We start from the raw sequence: 17804 nt of genomic DNA, 5'->3' as shown, positions 1-17804 counted from the left end.
TAAAGGGAAAGGAAGCGGATGGTTGACAGTGCTCACAATAGTGGACAAGTGGACCTCAGCTTCCACAATATTTTATTGAGACATAAACAGGAAAATGTATAAGTAGACCTGTGTGAAATATTTTCCCCTTGAAATTGAGTATTTTACACAGTCATGAGTTCTCTTTCTCTTCAGATTGCTGATTTTAATCCACAATTACTATGTTCAATACATTTAAGTATTTGGATAAATGCATTATTGGTCTCCATTAGTGGCACATTGGGTAGTGCTGTGGTGTCAACTCCAAGACTTGTGAGATAGATGAAATGGTGTTCCCATGTCAGGTTTCCTTTATTCTGTTCCTGGGGGAGCAGAATCCAAAACTCTTTGCAGATTTCCCTTTTCAAACAGCCATACTAAACCTGAAAATTAGCTGATTATGGTGTGTTTGAGAAGGGAAATTTGCAAACTGTGTTCCTCCAGGAACGGGACTGGGGAACCCTGTCATACACTATGCATAGCATATACTTTTATTTTTGAGTCACAATGAACTTTATCTGTAACCTCCAAACCCCAGTCATATACAGTATAACGGTCTTCACAGTTAAATTGGTTTTCATAGATATACATCTGTGGGGGCCACAATGGAACAGAGAGCCTATCTACAGTGGAGTGCTTTGACCCCCTCACTAACGAATGGAGCTTGATCACTCCAATGAGCATTCCCCGTCACAGCCTTGGAGTCACGGCGTATAAAGGGAAGATATATGCGGTGAGTGATTCCTTTCTGTGTCAAATCTCACATTTTACCTGTAAGACTCATGGTTTTTTTGTCTTTGCTGCTGTGTCTTTCATTGTGATACATTTAAACCAAACAAAACAGTTAAATGCCAGAAATACCTGCTGCAAAGGCTTATCTTTATACACATAAAAAACATATATGCTACCCTCTTTAGCCTCCCTGCATTCATTTCTGGGTTATAAATGGATCTGCTGGGGGGTCTCTGCTACTAGCTCGGGTTGTAAAGTTTAGATTTTTTATTAATTATTTTCCCTAGTTCCAGATATAATTAGTCAGATTGTTGTTTTTTTTCAGTGTCTGATTAGCTTCAAGTGTTCGTTTTAAGTAATAACAATAAAAAAGCAAAATATATTAGCATAAGGAGTCTTTTTTGAAGGCTCACAGTTTTCACCGAATCATACAAGTTTTCTGTTGCCCAAATCCATGTTTTCATTGCATATAGGTTGACTTCTGTATATAAGCTTGTGTCATCTATAGACAATGGGAGGTTCTAAGGCGCCTGCTTTCATAGGGTGAAAATTGCTTAAGAGTTCATGACTTTGGGAAAGTTGATGTTTGCCCATCCTTTTGGCAAGCAAGTGATAATGAATCTTTGGCATCTCTCAGGTGGGCGGTATCAACAGGCCTGATCACCTGCAGACCATGGAGGTCTATGACCCTACCACAAACCGCTGGCATGCTGTGGCCCCCATGTCCACACCGCGCAGTGAGTTTGGCATCGCAGTGGTGGACGACCTCCTATTTGTGATGGGCGGCCACGATGGGTTTGGGGTAACTAACAAGGTGGAGTGCTATGATGCGGGGACAGGCAGCTGGTATCGTGCGCAGGACATGAGCAGAGCCAGACAGCATTTCAGCTGCTGCGTAGTGCCTGCGCACCCCCGCATCATAGAATACGCTTCACCTCGTTAGTCCCTAATGGCCGCCAAGGAGGAGAGAAACCCATCTGCCCACAACAGCATGCCCAGTACGTAACCTCATTTACACCCCCCACCCCGAATTCTTTCCCTATAACATACATTGAGTTTATATAGACACCTCTTTTTTTCCCCAGACTCTGCTTCCTCATTGGAAGGTGTGTTGGTGGGATCGAGGTCTTTGAAGACAAAGCTGTCCGGAAGTAATTTTCCATGGCCTCGCTAAACTCCTCCCACACCTGAGTTTTTACCTCGACGACCGCCGAAGCCGCATTCCAACATACCATCAACGCTGTCCACCAGCGGGTTCGGGGATTGCTGCCACAACAGGCCACAGCTCCAGTCAGCCGCCTCCACAATGGAGGCATGGAACAAGGCCCATTCGTACTAGTCAGTCCCCTGCGTCCTCCAGGACATGGGAGAAGCTCTGCTGGAGATGGGAGCTGAATCTTCTCCTGACATTGCATACTTAAAATAAAGTTTTCTTTTTCATATTATCTAGTTTGTGAAAGCGTCATAAATTTCCCATTTTGGATAAACGTTGTTCTCGTTTGACGGTTCTCTTCAGAAATTCCGCTGCAACCATCGGTGATTACTAATTAAGCACTAAGGCAGGGGTGCCCAAACATTTTCCCTTAGTGGGCCAAAATGAAAATCTATCGGAGGACCGCGGGCCAAATGTAATATTTTACACAAAATACAAACACTAATAGTAAAGTAAAGTAGTTTTATTTATCAAACAGTTATTTAACCTTCCTTTCTGTGTAAATAACATAAACAAAATATGACAAATAAGTCATATATACGCATTTAGAACACGTCTAAACTTTTGTAATCACATATAGTGCAAAATGTCAAAGAGTGCATGTCCAACAGCAACACAACAACAACAGTAGGAACAATATAATTGCACCACTAGTGAGAAACATGAAGCTGTTCTTTGGCGTTTATCAGCCTATCAATATTAGGTTGCAGCTGACTCACTGAGAGGGTGAGGATGTCCTGTAGGTGTGGGTCAGTCAGAGTGCTTCTGAGCCTGGACTTGTTATGGTTCATTACACTAAAAGTCTGTTCACAGATGTAAGTGCTGCCAAACAAAGCTAACATGACCTGTGCATGTTTCCTAATGTCTGGGTACCTTTCAGATGAGACATGTGTGTAGAAGTCTTTCAGGTGTAGTGACATGAATTTATTCTTTAGCTCAGAATCACACTGAAACTCAATTAGCTGCATCTGAATGTGATCAGGCACTGAGTCCACACTTATGGTGAAGGGTTGAGAAAACAGCTCCATGTCACCTCTACTTTCCCTAAAGTCCTCAAAGCGCAACGCAAAGTCCTGGTCCAAGTGTCTGAGAAGTGCTGCATATTCAGGCAGTCTCTGCTTCACCAGGTTGACCTCTCTCAGACTAGGGAAGTGTGCAAGGTTTCCTGGAAAGAAGTGAAAGAGCTGCTAAGTCGTCAAATAATAATAAATATTGCAACATAAATGTTGTTTTATGTACTTTGAAAGAGTTAGCCTTACAATTTTATTACAATACTTTTTAACAATACTTTTTAACTGCACAACAGTGGAATATGGATATGTTAGTAAATGCACTTACTAACATATTCCACATAATATCAATCCCAGTAACTGCACTTTTATCATGTGAGGTGCAGGTACATGCTGCCACCTTTCCTCTCCATTATCACTTGATTAAATCATAAGCATTTTTACAATCACAAAAAATATGCAAGCTCCAAAAGACAAACAAAGCGCATGTCTGCCTGTCAATCAAGTTTAAGAACCATGGACAGCGCTGTCCCTCCGCAACACAGTTAACAAGGCCGGGACTTATTTACGGCATAAAATACAGTATGATAGACATTATCACCATTAAAACTGAATGTGTATGTGTGTCTCTGTGTGTGTACAATGTATTAACCAACCTGCTGACAGATGTCGACAGAGTAGCTGCAGCTTCGACCTGAAGGCCGTTATGTGGTCAAACAGCTCAGTGATGATCTGATCCTTCCCTTGAAGCTGAATATTCAGGGTGTTGAGCAGGTCAGTGATGTCCACCATAAAATCCACGTCACAAAACCATTTTTCATCTGTGGGGACTTGAGTGTCACTGTTCTTGCTTGTCAGAAACTCCGCGATGACATGGCGCAGCTCAAAAAATCTTTTGAGGACTTTCCCGCGGCTCAGCCGCCTCACCTCTTGGTGGTAAAGCACATCCTTGTATTGTGAATCAACCTCCTCTAGAAGAGCTCTGAACTGGCGGTGTGAGAGCGCTTTTGATCGTATGCAGTTTATGATTTTAATCACGTCACGCACCACGTCTCCCATACCAACTGATCTGGCACATAGTTGCTCTTGGTGCAGGATGCAGTGGTATTTTGCCACCTTACCTCCACATTGGGAAACCTTCTGGGAAATTAGTGTGGCAAGGCCTGTTGTCCTCCCAACCATGGCAGGTGCTCCATCAGTTGTTATCCCAACCAATTTTTCCCAGCTCAGCCCGTTCGTATCCAACACTCGCTCAACGGCTGCAAACAAATCCTCACTTTTTGTTGTGCTGCGCAGTGTCTCAAATCCAGCCAGCTCCTGAGTTATTTCCATGTTTTCATTTACTCGCCGTATGAAAACCAAAAGTTGTGCAGAGTCCGAAATGTCCGTGCTTTCATCACACGCCAAAGAAAAGGCGACAAATCCAGCAGCCTTTGCTTTAAATTGCTCCTTAATGTCTCGAGACATTTCTTCAATACGACGTGTCACAGTATTTCGTGAGAGGCTGATCTGGGAGAAAGTTTTTGCCTGTGACGGGCACATGATTGTCGCAGCTATGGACAGACACTCCTTAACAAAGTCACCCGTTGAAAATGATCTCCCAGTCCGGGCAATTAGCGCAGTAATCTCAAAGCTGGCCCGTGTTGTGCTGTCCTGGGCTGTCGAGGGCCGTGTAAGAGTCCCTTGTTGCCTGTGAAGTTTAGCCAGCAGCTCCCTGGTCTTGTTCTTTCGCGCATCACCTTTGAATTGCGAAAATGCTGCATGCTTCGTCTCATAATGACGACGAATGTTATACTCCTTTAGTACAGCAACAGACTGGTTACAAATAAGGCAGACCGCTTTAGCATTTATGTCAGTGAAAAAATATTCTTCCTCCCAGCATTTTTTAAAATGTCTTTTGTCTGTGTGCCACTGACGATGCCGCTCCATGTTGATAGTGGCTTAAGCTAGCAGCCTGGTGGTGACCCGCCACAAACTGGTTTGATCCCGTATGGCGGCAACAAAGACTCATGGGAATTTTTGCAAATTGTTAAAATATGACTATTTATGAAGTGTGGAAATGTACATATGTGCACAGATATTGTCATGCCCGGCTCGTCCGCTCCTCCTGTGTGCCACGCCCCCTGATTACCCACGTGTTTTCTCCCGATTGTACCCAGCTGTATCTAGTTCATTTGCTCAGTCCTGTGTATTTCAGTCCGTGTCTTACCTGAGTCCTTCGTCCGTCATTGATGTCAGTCAGTGTCCGATGTTCCCTGTTCCCCGAAAACCTTTGATTAAATCCCCGTTTGCCCCGAATCCTGCCTGCCTGCTTCCTGATTCCCCGCTTGCCCTCACGATCGCCGCTCTGCCCGCGGTCGCCCGTGACAGATATACTCTACATTACCCTTATAGTTGCTTGTATTTCAATTTTAGTCTTAGATATTTCAAATGTAATCAAAGCACCATGAGTGAGGACTGTATAATATATATTAGTTAGGTCAACGTACACTAAAAATAAACGCACTGATAGCTACACTGGGATTCGTGCTTTAAGAGTTTTTGAAACAAATTTTAGTACAGTAATAATTAAAAATTTTAGATATCCATTGGCGGGCCAATCTAAATAGTACGGCGGGCCAACCTTGGCCCGCGGGCCCCACTTTGGGCACCCCTGCACTAAGGTTTTTCGTAATCCATTGAAATACTGGTTTAGTGCAACCCCTTCCCCTGGGACCTACAGTAAACATAGCCGGCAACTTGAATTTGGAGAAGTGATGTTACCTCTGGACTGATTACAGTATGTACTGTACACGATATTATTATATTGTGGGTGTCAGAGTTTGCGGGTGCGGACGGGCAGGCTGGCAGGAAGGAGGCAGGAAAGGACGAAGCAGGGAGGTAGAATACGGGGAAAACTGGTGTTTTATTAGGGGAAAGACGGCTATGGGCAGAACAGGACATAACAGCACTAACATCAATGACGGACATCGGACAGGGCAAGATGTGGACTGATATAGACAAAAGGCATGGTGAAACAACAAGATACAGCTGGGCATGATTGGGGAAGCACACGTGGATAATCAGGGGGCGTGGCACACACGACGATCGTACGAGCCGGGCATGACAGTGGGCCTGCGTTCATAGTGGGGTACCGTGGGGTTAAATTTTAGGACCACTACTGTTCCTAATTTACATTAATGATATTGACACCAATACATACAGTAAACTGGTTACATTTGCAGACGACACCAGGGTGGGTGGTGTAGCAGGTACTGATCTAGCAGCGGAGAGGCTACAACGGGATCGGGAATAGCGACTGGGTGGATACCTGGCAGATGGAATTTAACATAGATAAATGTAAGGTAATCCATACAGGGAGCAGAAATATAAAAGTACAGATATATTATGGGTTCCACTGAAATAAAGGTAGCTGGTTATTAGAAAGATCTCGGTGTGTATGTTGATGCTTCCATGTCAGTGTGGGGAAGCAATAAAAAAGGCCAATAGGATGTTAGGTTACAACTCTAGGTGTGTGGAGTTTAAGACAAGGGAAGAGATGCTACAATTATACATTGTTCAAAAAAATTTAAGGAACACTTTTTAATTAGAGTATAGCATCAAGTCTATTAAACATCTGAGATATTGATCTGGTCAGTTAAGTAGCGGAGGGGGTGGTTAATCAGTTTCAGCTGCTTTGGTGTTAATGAAATTATGAACAGGTGAACTAGAGGGGCAACAATGGGATGACCCCCAAAACAGGAATGGTTTAACAGGTGGAGGCCACTGGCATTTTCCCCTCCTCATCTTTTCTGACGGTTTTTTCACTAGTTTTGCATTTGGTGACGGTCAGTGTCACTACTAGTAGCATGAGGCGATACCTGGACCCTACAGAGGTTGCACAGGTAGTCCAACTCCTCCAGGATGGCGCATCAATATGTGCCATTGCCAGAAGATTTGCTGTGTCTCCCAGCACAGTCTCAAGGGCATGGAGGACATTCCAGGAGACAGGAAGATACTTAAGGAGAGCTGGACAGGGCCGTAGAAGGTCCTTAACCCATCAGCAGAACCGGTATTGGCTCCTTTGTGCAAGGAGGAACAGGATGAACACTGCTGAAGCCCTAGAAAATTACCTCCATCAGGCCACTGGTGTGAATGTTTCTGATTGTTTGGTCAGAGACAGACTTCATGAGGGTGGCTTGAGGGCCCAACGTCCTCTAGTGGGCCCTGTGCTCACTGCCCAGCACCATAGAGCTCGATTGGCATTTGCCATAGAATACCAGAATTTGCAGGTCTGCCACTGGCACCCTGAGCTTTTCACAGATGAGAGCAGGTTCATCCTGAGCACATACAAGGGCTGGAGGCACAGGTCATGACAATTATTGTGTTATATTAGTATACTACGGGGTTAGCAAAAATATTTCTGAGCTACAGTTATTAAAGGTACCACCTTAACTTTTGGCATATAATAGCTGTGTAAAAATATTACAAAAAGTGGACCACGTCAATCAGTGGCAAAAATAATATTCCGGGGGACCTGCCCTCTAGTCTAAGTGAAAAATATTTTTAGGGAGCCACTGCTGGAAAGATAAGATTAAAGCCCTTCCTGACCCTACTTCTTAAGTACCTATGTGATCATCTGTGGCAGGGGGTCCTTAGCTCTGGTCGATATTCATTTGGGGGTCCCTGGTTCAGAAGATTTAGAAAACCCCTTATTTAACTTTGCCTGCAAAACCGATATTTATTAGATGAGTCACTTCTGGATTGTGTTTCAGGGCTCTGTTCGCCAGTGACTGGAATGATTCAGGAAAGCGGGAGTACCAACTCCCAGGCATTTCCCCAGAAACACTGAGGCAGGTCATAGAGTATGCCTACACGTACTCTGTGGTCATCACAGCTGAGAATGTGGAGAACCTCCTGGCAGCTGCTGATTATCTCAGTGTCTTGGGCATCGTGCAGCGCTGCTATGATTTCCTGCATGAGCAGCTCTGCCTCAACAACTGCATTGGCCTTCTTAAAATCGCCGATGTCTACTGCGTAAACGAGCTGCACCAGTCTGCATTCAACTTAATCTTGAAAAACTTTAAGGAGGTTGCCATCAGCTCAAATGAGTTCCCAGAACTAAGTCTTGAACAACTTTCTGACATCATCGAGCAGGATGAGCTTAATGTCAGAGAAGAGGATGTAGTGTTTGAGGCCATCCTCCGGTGGATCGAGCACGAGCCTGCCACCCGAGAGGCCCACATTTCAGTCCTATTGGCCAAGGTGAGTATAGTTATACTATGTTCTCATTGACTTGTGTATATAACAATAGAATGCTCATTGAGTGAAGTCCTTATTACTGTAGCTAGAGACTGAACCTCCATTTCCATGTCCCATAAGTCTACAACCAAGGCTTCCAGGTATTACACCTGGGAGGAGAGTGTAACAAATAATGGAAAACAAAACACTCAGATGTCTTACATTAAACAAGTGTTAGCTGACACATCTGAGACTTTCAAAGTAAATGGCTTCAGCTAAAGAAATAAAAATTTGCACTTACTGCTGTATCCTTAATGTTAGGAATTGCTCATCTCCAGAGATTCACAGAAAGCACTAAGGAACTCATGGGAATTCTCTCATTCTTGTTTCATGTGTAGATTCGGATGGCTCGTATGGATCCGGAATACTTCATGAAAATCGTCAAAGCCAACGATCTAGTGAAGGCCAATGTGGCGTGCAGGCCAATCATCACTGATGTACTGAAGGTCATCTATGATCTTCATGATGAACGTCCACGATCTGATTTTGAGAACCCACTGATCCGCCCGCGCTTGCCCTCTGACATTTTGCTGGCTGTTGGTGGATGGAACATGCGCACGACAAACTGGATTGAAGCCTATGACACCCGGGCCGACCGCTGGGTGGATATAACACAGGGGCAGGAGACTCGCCAGTCCGGCCATGGCAGTGTGTGTTTAAATGGCTTCATGTATTGTTTTGGGGGTTATGATGGCCATAATTTCACCGATGCTGTGCTCAGATTTGACCCCGTCGCACGGACATGGCAGCACATGGCCCCTATGCACTGGCGCCGCTGTTGTGTCAGTGTGGCCGTAAGTAACGGCTTCATCTATGTGATGGGTGGCCGTTTAGACGTGTCGCCTCTGAATATCGTAGAGCGATATGACCCAAATGCCAATGAGTGGACCATCATCCAGCCCATGAACGAGGAGCGACAGGATGCCAGTGCCACCACCCTGAATGGAAAGGTAGGTTAATAGGAGGGCGTCTGCCTGTGGTTACCCTCATTTTCCCCTTGAAATTGATTATGTTACATACTCAGTAGCTCGCTTTGTCTTCAAATGGTTGATTTCAATCCATAATTGTTTATTCAGTAAACGTCAGTGTTTAGATAAAACATAAATGACCTTGCATTGTCGCTCTGCATTAGTGGCACATTGGGCAGTGCTGTGGTGTCCAGCTCTGTGTTTTTGCAATTTTGCCCACAGCCCAAGACTTGTGAGATACAATAACTGGTGTTAACGTAGGAGCTTTACCCAATTCCAGTCCTGGAGGGTCAGAATCCTAAACAATTTGCAGATTTCCCTATTCAAACAAACCTAGTGAACTTAATTAGCTGATTAAGCTGCGGTTCACAAGGGAAATGATCACAACTAACTGTAAATTCCCTACCAATGCCCATGTGCTTCCTGTGGTAGGCTCCAGGTTCACCACCATCCTGTACTGAATAGACTTTTATGGAAGGTGGATGGATTAAACATCCATTAGCTAAATGTACATTTACGCTTTCTAGATCTCCATCTCCAATCATGTACAGCATAACACACATCACTTGTGAACCATCTTTCCTAGATATACATTTGTGGGGGTAGCAATGGAGCTCAGACCACTTCCACTGCGGAGTGCTATGATCCACTCACGGGCGAATGGACCTTGATCGCTCCCATGCGCACTCGCCGACGTGGCCTTGGAGTAGCGGCATATCAGGGAAACATCTATGCGGTGAGTGATTCCTTTCTTGTACTCTGAAACAAAGGAGTCAAATCTCAAGATTTATCTGAGACTCATATTTTTTGTCACTGCTGCTGTGTCACAGATTGTAATGCGCTTAAAACAAACAAAAGAATTCAGTGGATGAAATGACCTGCTGGGAAGGCCCATCTCAATACACATATGCTCCCTGCATATCTGGGTTATAAACGAATACGCTTAGTAAAGCTTAGATTTTTGATTACAGTTATATTCTGTAGTTCCAGACGTAATTGCTCTGTTTGTTTTTTTTTTCAGTGTCTGACTACAAGTATTATTTTTAGTACTAATAAAAATAATAATAAAAGCAAAATATATGATCATAAGAAGTATTTTTTTGATGGTTGACAGTTTTCGCTGAATTGTACAGGTTTTCTGTTGCCCAAATTCCCTTTTTTTCACTGCAGTTATGTTGACATGTATGTTGAACACAAATTAGTTATAAGCTTGTGTCCTATATAGACAATGGGAGGTTCTGTGCAGCCTGCTATTATAGGGCGATAATTCCTTAAGAGTTCCTGACTTCGAGAAAGCTGATATTTACTTATCTGTTTGGTACCCGAGTGATCACTTACCATTGGTGTCTCGCAGGTGGGCGGTACCAACGGGGCTCATCCAGTGCGGACTATGGAGGTCTATGACCCTGCAATTAACCAGTGGCACGCTGGGCCTCCCATGAGACAACAAAGAAGCTATTTCGGCATCGCAGTGGTGGACGGCTTGCTGTTTGCGATGGGAGGCTCCGATGGCTTCAAAGTAACTGCAAAAGTGGAATGTTTCAATGCAGTGAAAGGCAGCTGGTGCCGTGCGCAGGAAATGATTGCACCTAAGAGGAGCTTCAGCTGCTGCACAGTGCCTGCGCACCCCCGCTTCGTACAGTACGCTGCACCTCGCCCACCTGCCCCCATCTGCCTGCCTGGTGGGTAACCAGCTCATCATGTCTAACGTTAATGCTTCGTACATTAGACCTATATAACATGTGCCCTTGAGAGGTAAAGTGGGCTATCCCACAAAAACAAAGTTTTGAGAAAATGAGCTCCAAAGTTGAATTAAAAAAAAAAAAAATCAGTGTGTCTATACCCTACAATTGATATGTATCATAGGTAGCACAGATCTCAGTATATTTAAAAGATAGATAGACCCTCAATAATTAATATTGGACAGTCATTTTTGACTGACATGTGGGATAGCCCACTTTACCTCTCAAGGGCACATATGATACCTACCGTTAATGTAATAACTGCCAATAATGTGCTAATTTTCCCCCTTAATGTAATAAAGGCTGATACAATAATATCTTGCCAATACCATACTAACATATTTGAATCAAAAACACACCACATTACTACATTATATACTTTATTACACAAAAAACGGGAAAATTGTTATGTTATTAGCAGTTATAGTAACAGTAGTTTAGCTGCTACAGACAGCAGCTATTAGCTGCTATTAACAGCAGTGATTAGCTGCTACAAACCGTAACAATCGTGACATCACACAATTTCTTTTGACTGCTTATGATTTTTTGCACACTACTGTACACACACACACACATATATATGTACATATGTATATGGTTGATTGTCCACAAAAATCAACTGTGATTAATCAGCCTGATCTCCAGACCAAAGAACTGTGAAAACCATTCTAACTTAACCTACAAGAAGCAATTCCTGAACACAAAGAAGAAGATGTGCTACGGCCCTGCTACACACACACACACACACACACATATAAGGTATCTGTATCTTTGTGGGGACTCCATACTGAGTTCCAACCCACAACACAATTAATCAGTGAGGAAATTCATAGTATTATCTCTTGTTATGTTATTTTTTTAAATTATTTATAATGTATTTAAAAGCCTATGGCAAACAGTAAGTTAATGAATTGAAATTACAGGTAACCACGTGCTCAACAAGTGGCTGGCAGGGAACAAGGGAAACGCTACAGACTGACAACAGGGGAGGACAAGAAAGACTGACAACACGTGGGACGAGATGACCAATGACACCTACTGGCCAAACAGGGAAGGGACACAGAATGGGACAGTTAAATAACACTGGGATTCCCTGAAGGGTTTGGCATTCCCTGAAGCCAAGCTGTTAATTATTGTACTCCACGCCACCTCTGGTGATTGAATTGCAATGTAATGATTATGTTGTTCTATAATCTTATTGAATAAGTGTTATAAGTTGTTAGAAGTTATTTTTGTATTCTTTTATACTTCATTTTTAACAGTGTGATTTTTGACCTGACAGCTTTGTTTGGCAGTAAAAAGCTTTAAGGGGGCAGTTTAATGGCTCTATACACAGCAATATGTATAATGGCCAAAGTGTTCTTGTTGAACATGCTTAATTTATTTTTGTATACAACGTTTAAATAAATGTCTTATTTGGAGAACAAAGGCTGGAAAAAATGTTATTTGTTGTCTGAAAACCAAAATAATTTTGAGAGCTTTGTACAATTTGTTAGCAGAATTACCTTATAGACCTAATACACTTTTGAATGCAATATAATTCTCCATGGCAGTAACCCAGCTGACTGGTGGAGCAAGTTCATTTTGTCTCTGCAAGACCTCAAAGTGAATTTGAAGATCATTGTCTCCACAAAGACTACGAAGATTTTCAGGAGATACATGGAATCCACAGTTTCTTCCATTAAACCTAGAGTGCAATCCAACAAAATGTTTCAATAATAAAATTTACATTTCAAAAAGTGGCTTCTGGTTTGTCAGATGGGCAGTGTGCATTCCATACCTACTTGTAGTCATCTAGTTCTTTTTGCAGGACACCCAGAAAGCTGAATACTGTAGCAGCAAACATTTCTGTTGGTAACAGCCATTAAAGAGATTCCTTCGTCCAAAATTGCCCCCTAGTGGTGGAATATTGCAACGCAAATAATGGAGATTTCACTTCACTGTATTTTACAGCTAACGAAAATGTAATGTGTGTGTGTATACATTTTTTGTTTCATACATTTAAATGTACATTTTTTATATAACAAACAACATTACTTTATAGTTGTTTAAAAGGCAGAAACTTCAATGTACACGAAGTCACCAATAAATTACATCTATTTATCCAACATGTTATATAATATACATACTGTGTTTGAAAACTTTTCAGTTTTACGATTTCAGGACAGATCAGCCACTCTATTAGGAACATTACGCTTTTTGGTTGCGGCTGATTATCTCAGTGTCTTGGGCATCGTGCAGCGCTGCTATGATTTCCTGCATGAGCAGCTCTGCCTCAACAACTGCATTGGCCTTCTTAAAATCGCCGATGTCTACTGCGTAAACGAGCTGCACCAGTCTGCATTCAACTTCATCTTGAAAAACTTTAAGGAGGTTGCCATCAGCTCAAACGAGTTCCCAGAACTAAGTCTTGAACAACTTTCTGACATCATACAGCAGGATGAGCTGAATGTCAGAGAAGAGGATGTGGTGTTTGACGCCATCCTCCGGTGGATCGAGCACGAGCCTGCCACCCGAGAGGCCCACATTTCAGCTCTGTTGCCCAAGGTGAGTATAGTTATACTATGTTCTCATTGACTTGTGTATATAACAATAGAATGCTCATTGAGTGAAGTCCTTATTACTGTAGCTAGAGACTGAACCTCCATTTCCATGTCCCATAAGTCTACAACCAAGGCTTCCAGGTATTACACCTGGGAGGAGAGTGTAAGAAATAATGGAAAACAAAACACTGAAATGTCTTACATGAAATAAGTGTTAGCTGACACATCTGAGACTTTCTATGTAAATGGCTTCAGCTAATGTACCTTTAATGTTAGGAATTGCTCATCTCCAGAGATTCACAGAAAGCACTAAGGAACTCATGGGAATTCTCTCATTCTTGTTTCATGTGTAGATTCGGATGGCTCGTATGGATCCGGAGTACTTTATGAAGATCGTCAAAGCCAACGATCTGGTGAAGGCCAATGCGGCGTGCAGGCCAATTATCACTGATGTCATGAAGGTCATCTATGATCTTCATGATGAAAGTCCATTCTCTGATTTTGAGAACCCACTGATCCGCCCGCGCTTGCCCTCTGACATTTTGCTGGCTGTTGGTGGATGGAACATGCGCACGACAAACTGCATTGATGCATATGACACACGGGCCGACCGCTGGGTGGATATCACGCAGGAGGAGCAGAGCAACCTAGCTGGTCATGGCACGGTGTACCATGATGGGTTTGTGTACTGCATTGGGGGGTTTGATGGGCAAAATTTCATCAATACCTTGCGCAGATACGACCCGATCACACGAGCATGGCAGCAGATGGCCCCCATGCACTGGCATCGATGTAATGTTAGTGTGGTCGTGCTCGATGGGCTCATCTACGCCATGGGTGGCCATATTGGTTTCAGGCCCCTCAACATCGTAGAGTGCTACAACCCAATAACCAATGAATGGACCCAGATCGAGCACATGAATGAGAGGAGAAACGATGCCAGCGCCACCACCCTGAATGGCAAGGTAGGGTAATGGGAGGGCGTCTGACTGTGTTTACCCTCATTTTACCCTTGAAATTGAGTATTTTACACAGTCATGAGTTCTCTTTCTCTTCAGATTGCTGATTTTAATCCACAATTACTATGTTCAATACATTTAAGTATTTGGATAAATGCATTATTGGTCTCCATTAGTGGCACATTGGGTAGTGCTGTGGTGTCAACTCCAAGACTTGTGAGATAGATGAAATGGTGTTCCCATGTCAGGTTTCCTTTATTCTGTTCCTGGGGGAGCAGAATCCAAAACTCTTTGCAGATTTCCCTTTTCAAACAGCCATACTAAACCTGAAAATTAGCTGATTATGGTGTGTTTGAGAAGGGAAATTTGCAAACTGTGTTCCTCCAGGAACGGGACTGGGGAACCCTGTCATACACTATGCATAGCATATACTTTTATTTTTGAGTCACAATGAACTTTATCTGTAACCTCCAAACCCCAGTCATATACAGTATAACGGTCTTCACAGTTAAATTGGTTTTCATAGATATACATCTGTGGGGGCCACAATGGAACAGAGAGCCTATCTACAGTGGAGTGCTTTGACCCACTCTCTAACGAATGGAGCTTGATCACTCCAATGAGCATTCCCCGTCACAGCCTTGGAGTCACGGCGTATAAAGGGAAGATATATGCGGTGAGTGATTCCTTTCTGTGTCAAATCTCACATTTTACCTGTAAGACTCATGGTTTTTTTGTCTTTGCTGCTGTGTCTTTCATTGTGATACATTTAAACCAAACAAAACAGTTAAATGCCAGAAATACCTGCTGCAAAGGCTTATCTTTATACACATAAAAAACATATATGCTACCCTCTTTAGCCTCCCTGCATTCATTTCTGGGTTATAAATGGATCTGCTGGGGGGTCTCTGCTACTAGCTCGGGTTGTAAAGTTTAGATTTTTTATTAATTATTTTCCCTAGTTCCAGATATAATTTGTCAGATTGTTGTTTTTTTCAGTGTCTGATTAGCTTCAAGTGTTCGTTTTAAGTAATAACAATAAAAAAGCAAAATATATTAGCATAAGGAGTCTTTTTTGAAGGCTCACAGTTTTCACCGAATCATACAAGTTTTCTGTTGCCCAAATCCATGTTTTCATTGCATATAGGTTGACTTCTGTATATAAGCTTGTGTCATCTATAGACAATGGGAGGTTCTAAGGCGCCTGCTTTCATAGGGTGAAAATTGCTTAAGAGTTCATGACTTTGGGAAAGTTGATGTTTGCCCATCCTTTTGGCAAGCAAGTGATAATGAATCTTTGGCATCTCTCAGGTGGGCGGTATCAACAGGCCTGATCGCCTGCAGACCATGGAGGTCTATGACCCTACCACAAACCGCTGGCATGCTGTGGCCCCCATGTCCACACCGCGCAGTGATTTTGGCATCGCAGTGGTGGACGACCTCCTATTCGTGATGGGCGGCCACGATGGGTTTGGGGTAACTAACAAGGTGGAGTGCTATGATGCGGGGACAGGCAGCTGGTATCGTGCGCAGGACATGAGCAGAGCCAGAAACCATTTCAGCTGCTGCGTAGTGCCTGCGCACCCCCGCATCATAGAATACGCTTCACCTCGTTAGTCCCTAATGGCCGCCAAGGAGGAGAGAAACCCATCTGCCCACAACAGCATGCCCAGTACGTAACCTCATTTACACCCCCCACCCCGAATTCTTTCCCTATAACATACATTGAGTTTATATGGACACCTCTTTTTTTCCCCAGACTCTGCTTCCTCATTGGAAGGTGTGTTGGTGGGATCGAGGTCTTTGAAGACAAAGCTGTCCGGAAGTAATTTTCCATGGCCTCGCTAAACTCCTCCCACACCTGAGTTTTTACCTCGACGACCGCCGAAGCCGCATTCCAACATTTCATCAACGCTGTCCACCAGCGGGTTCGGGGATTGCTGCCACAACAGGCCACAGCTCCAGTCAGCTGCCTCCACAATGGAGGCATGGAACAAGGCCCATTCGTACTAGTCAGTCCCCTGCGTCCTCCAGGACATGGGAGAAGCTCTGCTGGAGATGGGAGCTGAATCTTCTCCTGACATTGCATACTTAAAATAAAGTTTTCTTTTTCATATTATCTAGTTTGTGAAAGCGTCATAAATTTCCCATTTTGGATAAACGTTGTTCTCGTTTGACGGTTCTCTTCAGAAATTCCGCTGCAACCATCGGTGATTACTAATTAAGCACTAAGGCAGGGGTGCCCAAACATTTTCCCTTAGTGGGCCAAAATGAAAATCTATCGGAGGACCGCGGGCCAAATGTAATATTTTACACAAAATACAAACACTAATAGTAAAGTAAAGTAGTTTTATTTATCAAAGAGTTATCTAACCTTCCTTTCTGTGTAAATAACATAAACAAAATATGACAAATAAGTCATATATAGGCATTTAGAACACGTCTAAACTTTTGTAATCACATATAGTGCAAAATGTCAAAGAGTGCATGTCCAACAGCAACACAACAACAACAGTAGGAACAATATAATTGCACCACTAGTGAGAAACATGAAGCTGTTCTTTGGCGTTTATCAGCCTATCAATATTAGGTTGCAGCTGACTCACTGAGAGGGTGAGGATGTCCTGTAGGTGTGGGTCAGTCAGAGTGCTTCTGAGCCTGGACTTGTTAAGGTTCATTACACTAAAAGTCTGTTCACAGATGTAAGTGCTGCCAAACAAAGCTAACATGACCTGTGCATGTTTCCTAATGTCTGGGTACCTTTCAGATGAGACATGTGTGTAGAAATCTTTCAGGTGTAGTGACATGAATTTATTCTTTAGCTCAGAATCACACTGAAACTCAATTAGCTGCATCTGAATGTGATCAGGCACTGAGTCCACACTTATGGTGAAGGGTTGAGAAAACAGCTCCATGTCACCTCTACTTTCCCTAAAGTCCTCAAAGCGCAACGCAAAGTCCTGGTCCAAGTGTCTGAGAAGTGCTGCATATTCAGGCAGTCTCTGCTTCACCAGGTTGACCTCTCTCAGACTAGGGAAGTGTGCAAGGTTTCCTGGGAAGAAGTGAAAGAGCTGCTAAGTCGTCAAATAATAATAAATATTGCAACATAAATGTTGTTTTATGTACTTTGAAAGAGTTAGCCTTACAATTTTATTACAATACTTTTTAACAATACTTTTTAACTGCACAACAGTGGAATATGGATATGTTAGTAAATGCACTTACTAACATATTCCACATAATATCAATCCCAGTAACTGCACTTTTATCATGTGAGGTGCAGGTACATGCTGCCACCTTTCCTCTCCATTATCACTTGATTAAATCATAAGCATTTTT

At 43.1% G+C, this 17804-nt stretch overlaps 3 protein-coding genes across 5 annotated transcripts in view; all 3 read left to right on the top strand.

Annotated features, from left to right (window-relative positions):
- The window catches only part of LOC125721033 (kelch-like protein 10), a 125469-nt gene extending 123274 nt beyond the window's left edge, over positions 1-2195 (top strand). The window contains exons 4-6 of one of the 3 annotated variants that reach the window (XR_007385663.1): positions 602-751; positions 1388-1748; positions 1836-2195. Coding sequence is in view for 1 of the 3 variants with exons in the window: in XM_048996959.1 (XP_048852916.1) it covers positions 1388-1693 (306 nt within the window). In the remaining 2 variants the exon portion in view is untranslated. Of the gene's footprint in view, positions 1-601; positions 752-1387 lie in introns of all 3 variants that reach the window. The other 2 variants (XR_007385662.1, XM_048996959.1) reach the window with 2 other exon arrangements.
- Positions 1-12385, top strand: part of LOC125721042 (kelch-like protein 10) — a 45660-nt gene extending 33275 nt beyond the window's left edge. The window contains exons 2-5 of the mRNA XM_048996980.1: positions 8592-9203; positions 9808-9957; positions 10576-10903; positions 11887-12385. Coding sequence (XP_048852937.1) covers positions 8598-9203; positions 9808-9957; positions 10576-10903; positions 11887-11942 — 1140 coding nt within the window. The 5' untranslated portion in view covers positions 8592-8597 and the 3' untranslated portion in view covers positions 11943-12385. The remainder of the gene's footprint in view (positions 1-8591; positions 9204-9807; positions 9958-10575; positions 10904-11886) is intronic.
- A 124-nt stretch (positions 12386-12509) lies between these two features.
- Positions 12510-16584, top strand: LOC125720841 (kelch-like protein 10). Its single transcript, XM_048996703.1, has 6 exons — positions 12510-12515; positions 13127-13510; positions 13860-14471; positions 14992-15141; positions 15777-16137; positions 16225-16584. Exons 1-5 carry the CDS (start codon positions 12510-12512, stop codon positions 16080-16082), a joined length of 1458 nt encoding a protein of 485 aa, XP_048852660.1. The 3' UTR covers positions 16083-16137; positions 16225-16584.
- The last annotated feature ends 1220 nt before the right edge of the window (positions 16585-17804 follow it).

Source organism: Brienomyrus brachyistius, unplaced genomic scaffold, assembly GCF_023856365.1.
Source record: "Brienomyrus brachyistius isolate T26 unplaced genomic scaffold, BBRACH_0.4 scaffold27, whole genome shotgun sequence".
Taxonomy (NCBI): Eukaryota; Metazoa; Chordata; class Actinopteri; order Osteoglossiformes; family Mormyridae; genus Brienomyrus; species Brienomyrus brachyistius.
This window is presented reverse-complemented; position numbering and strand designations above follow the sequence as displayed.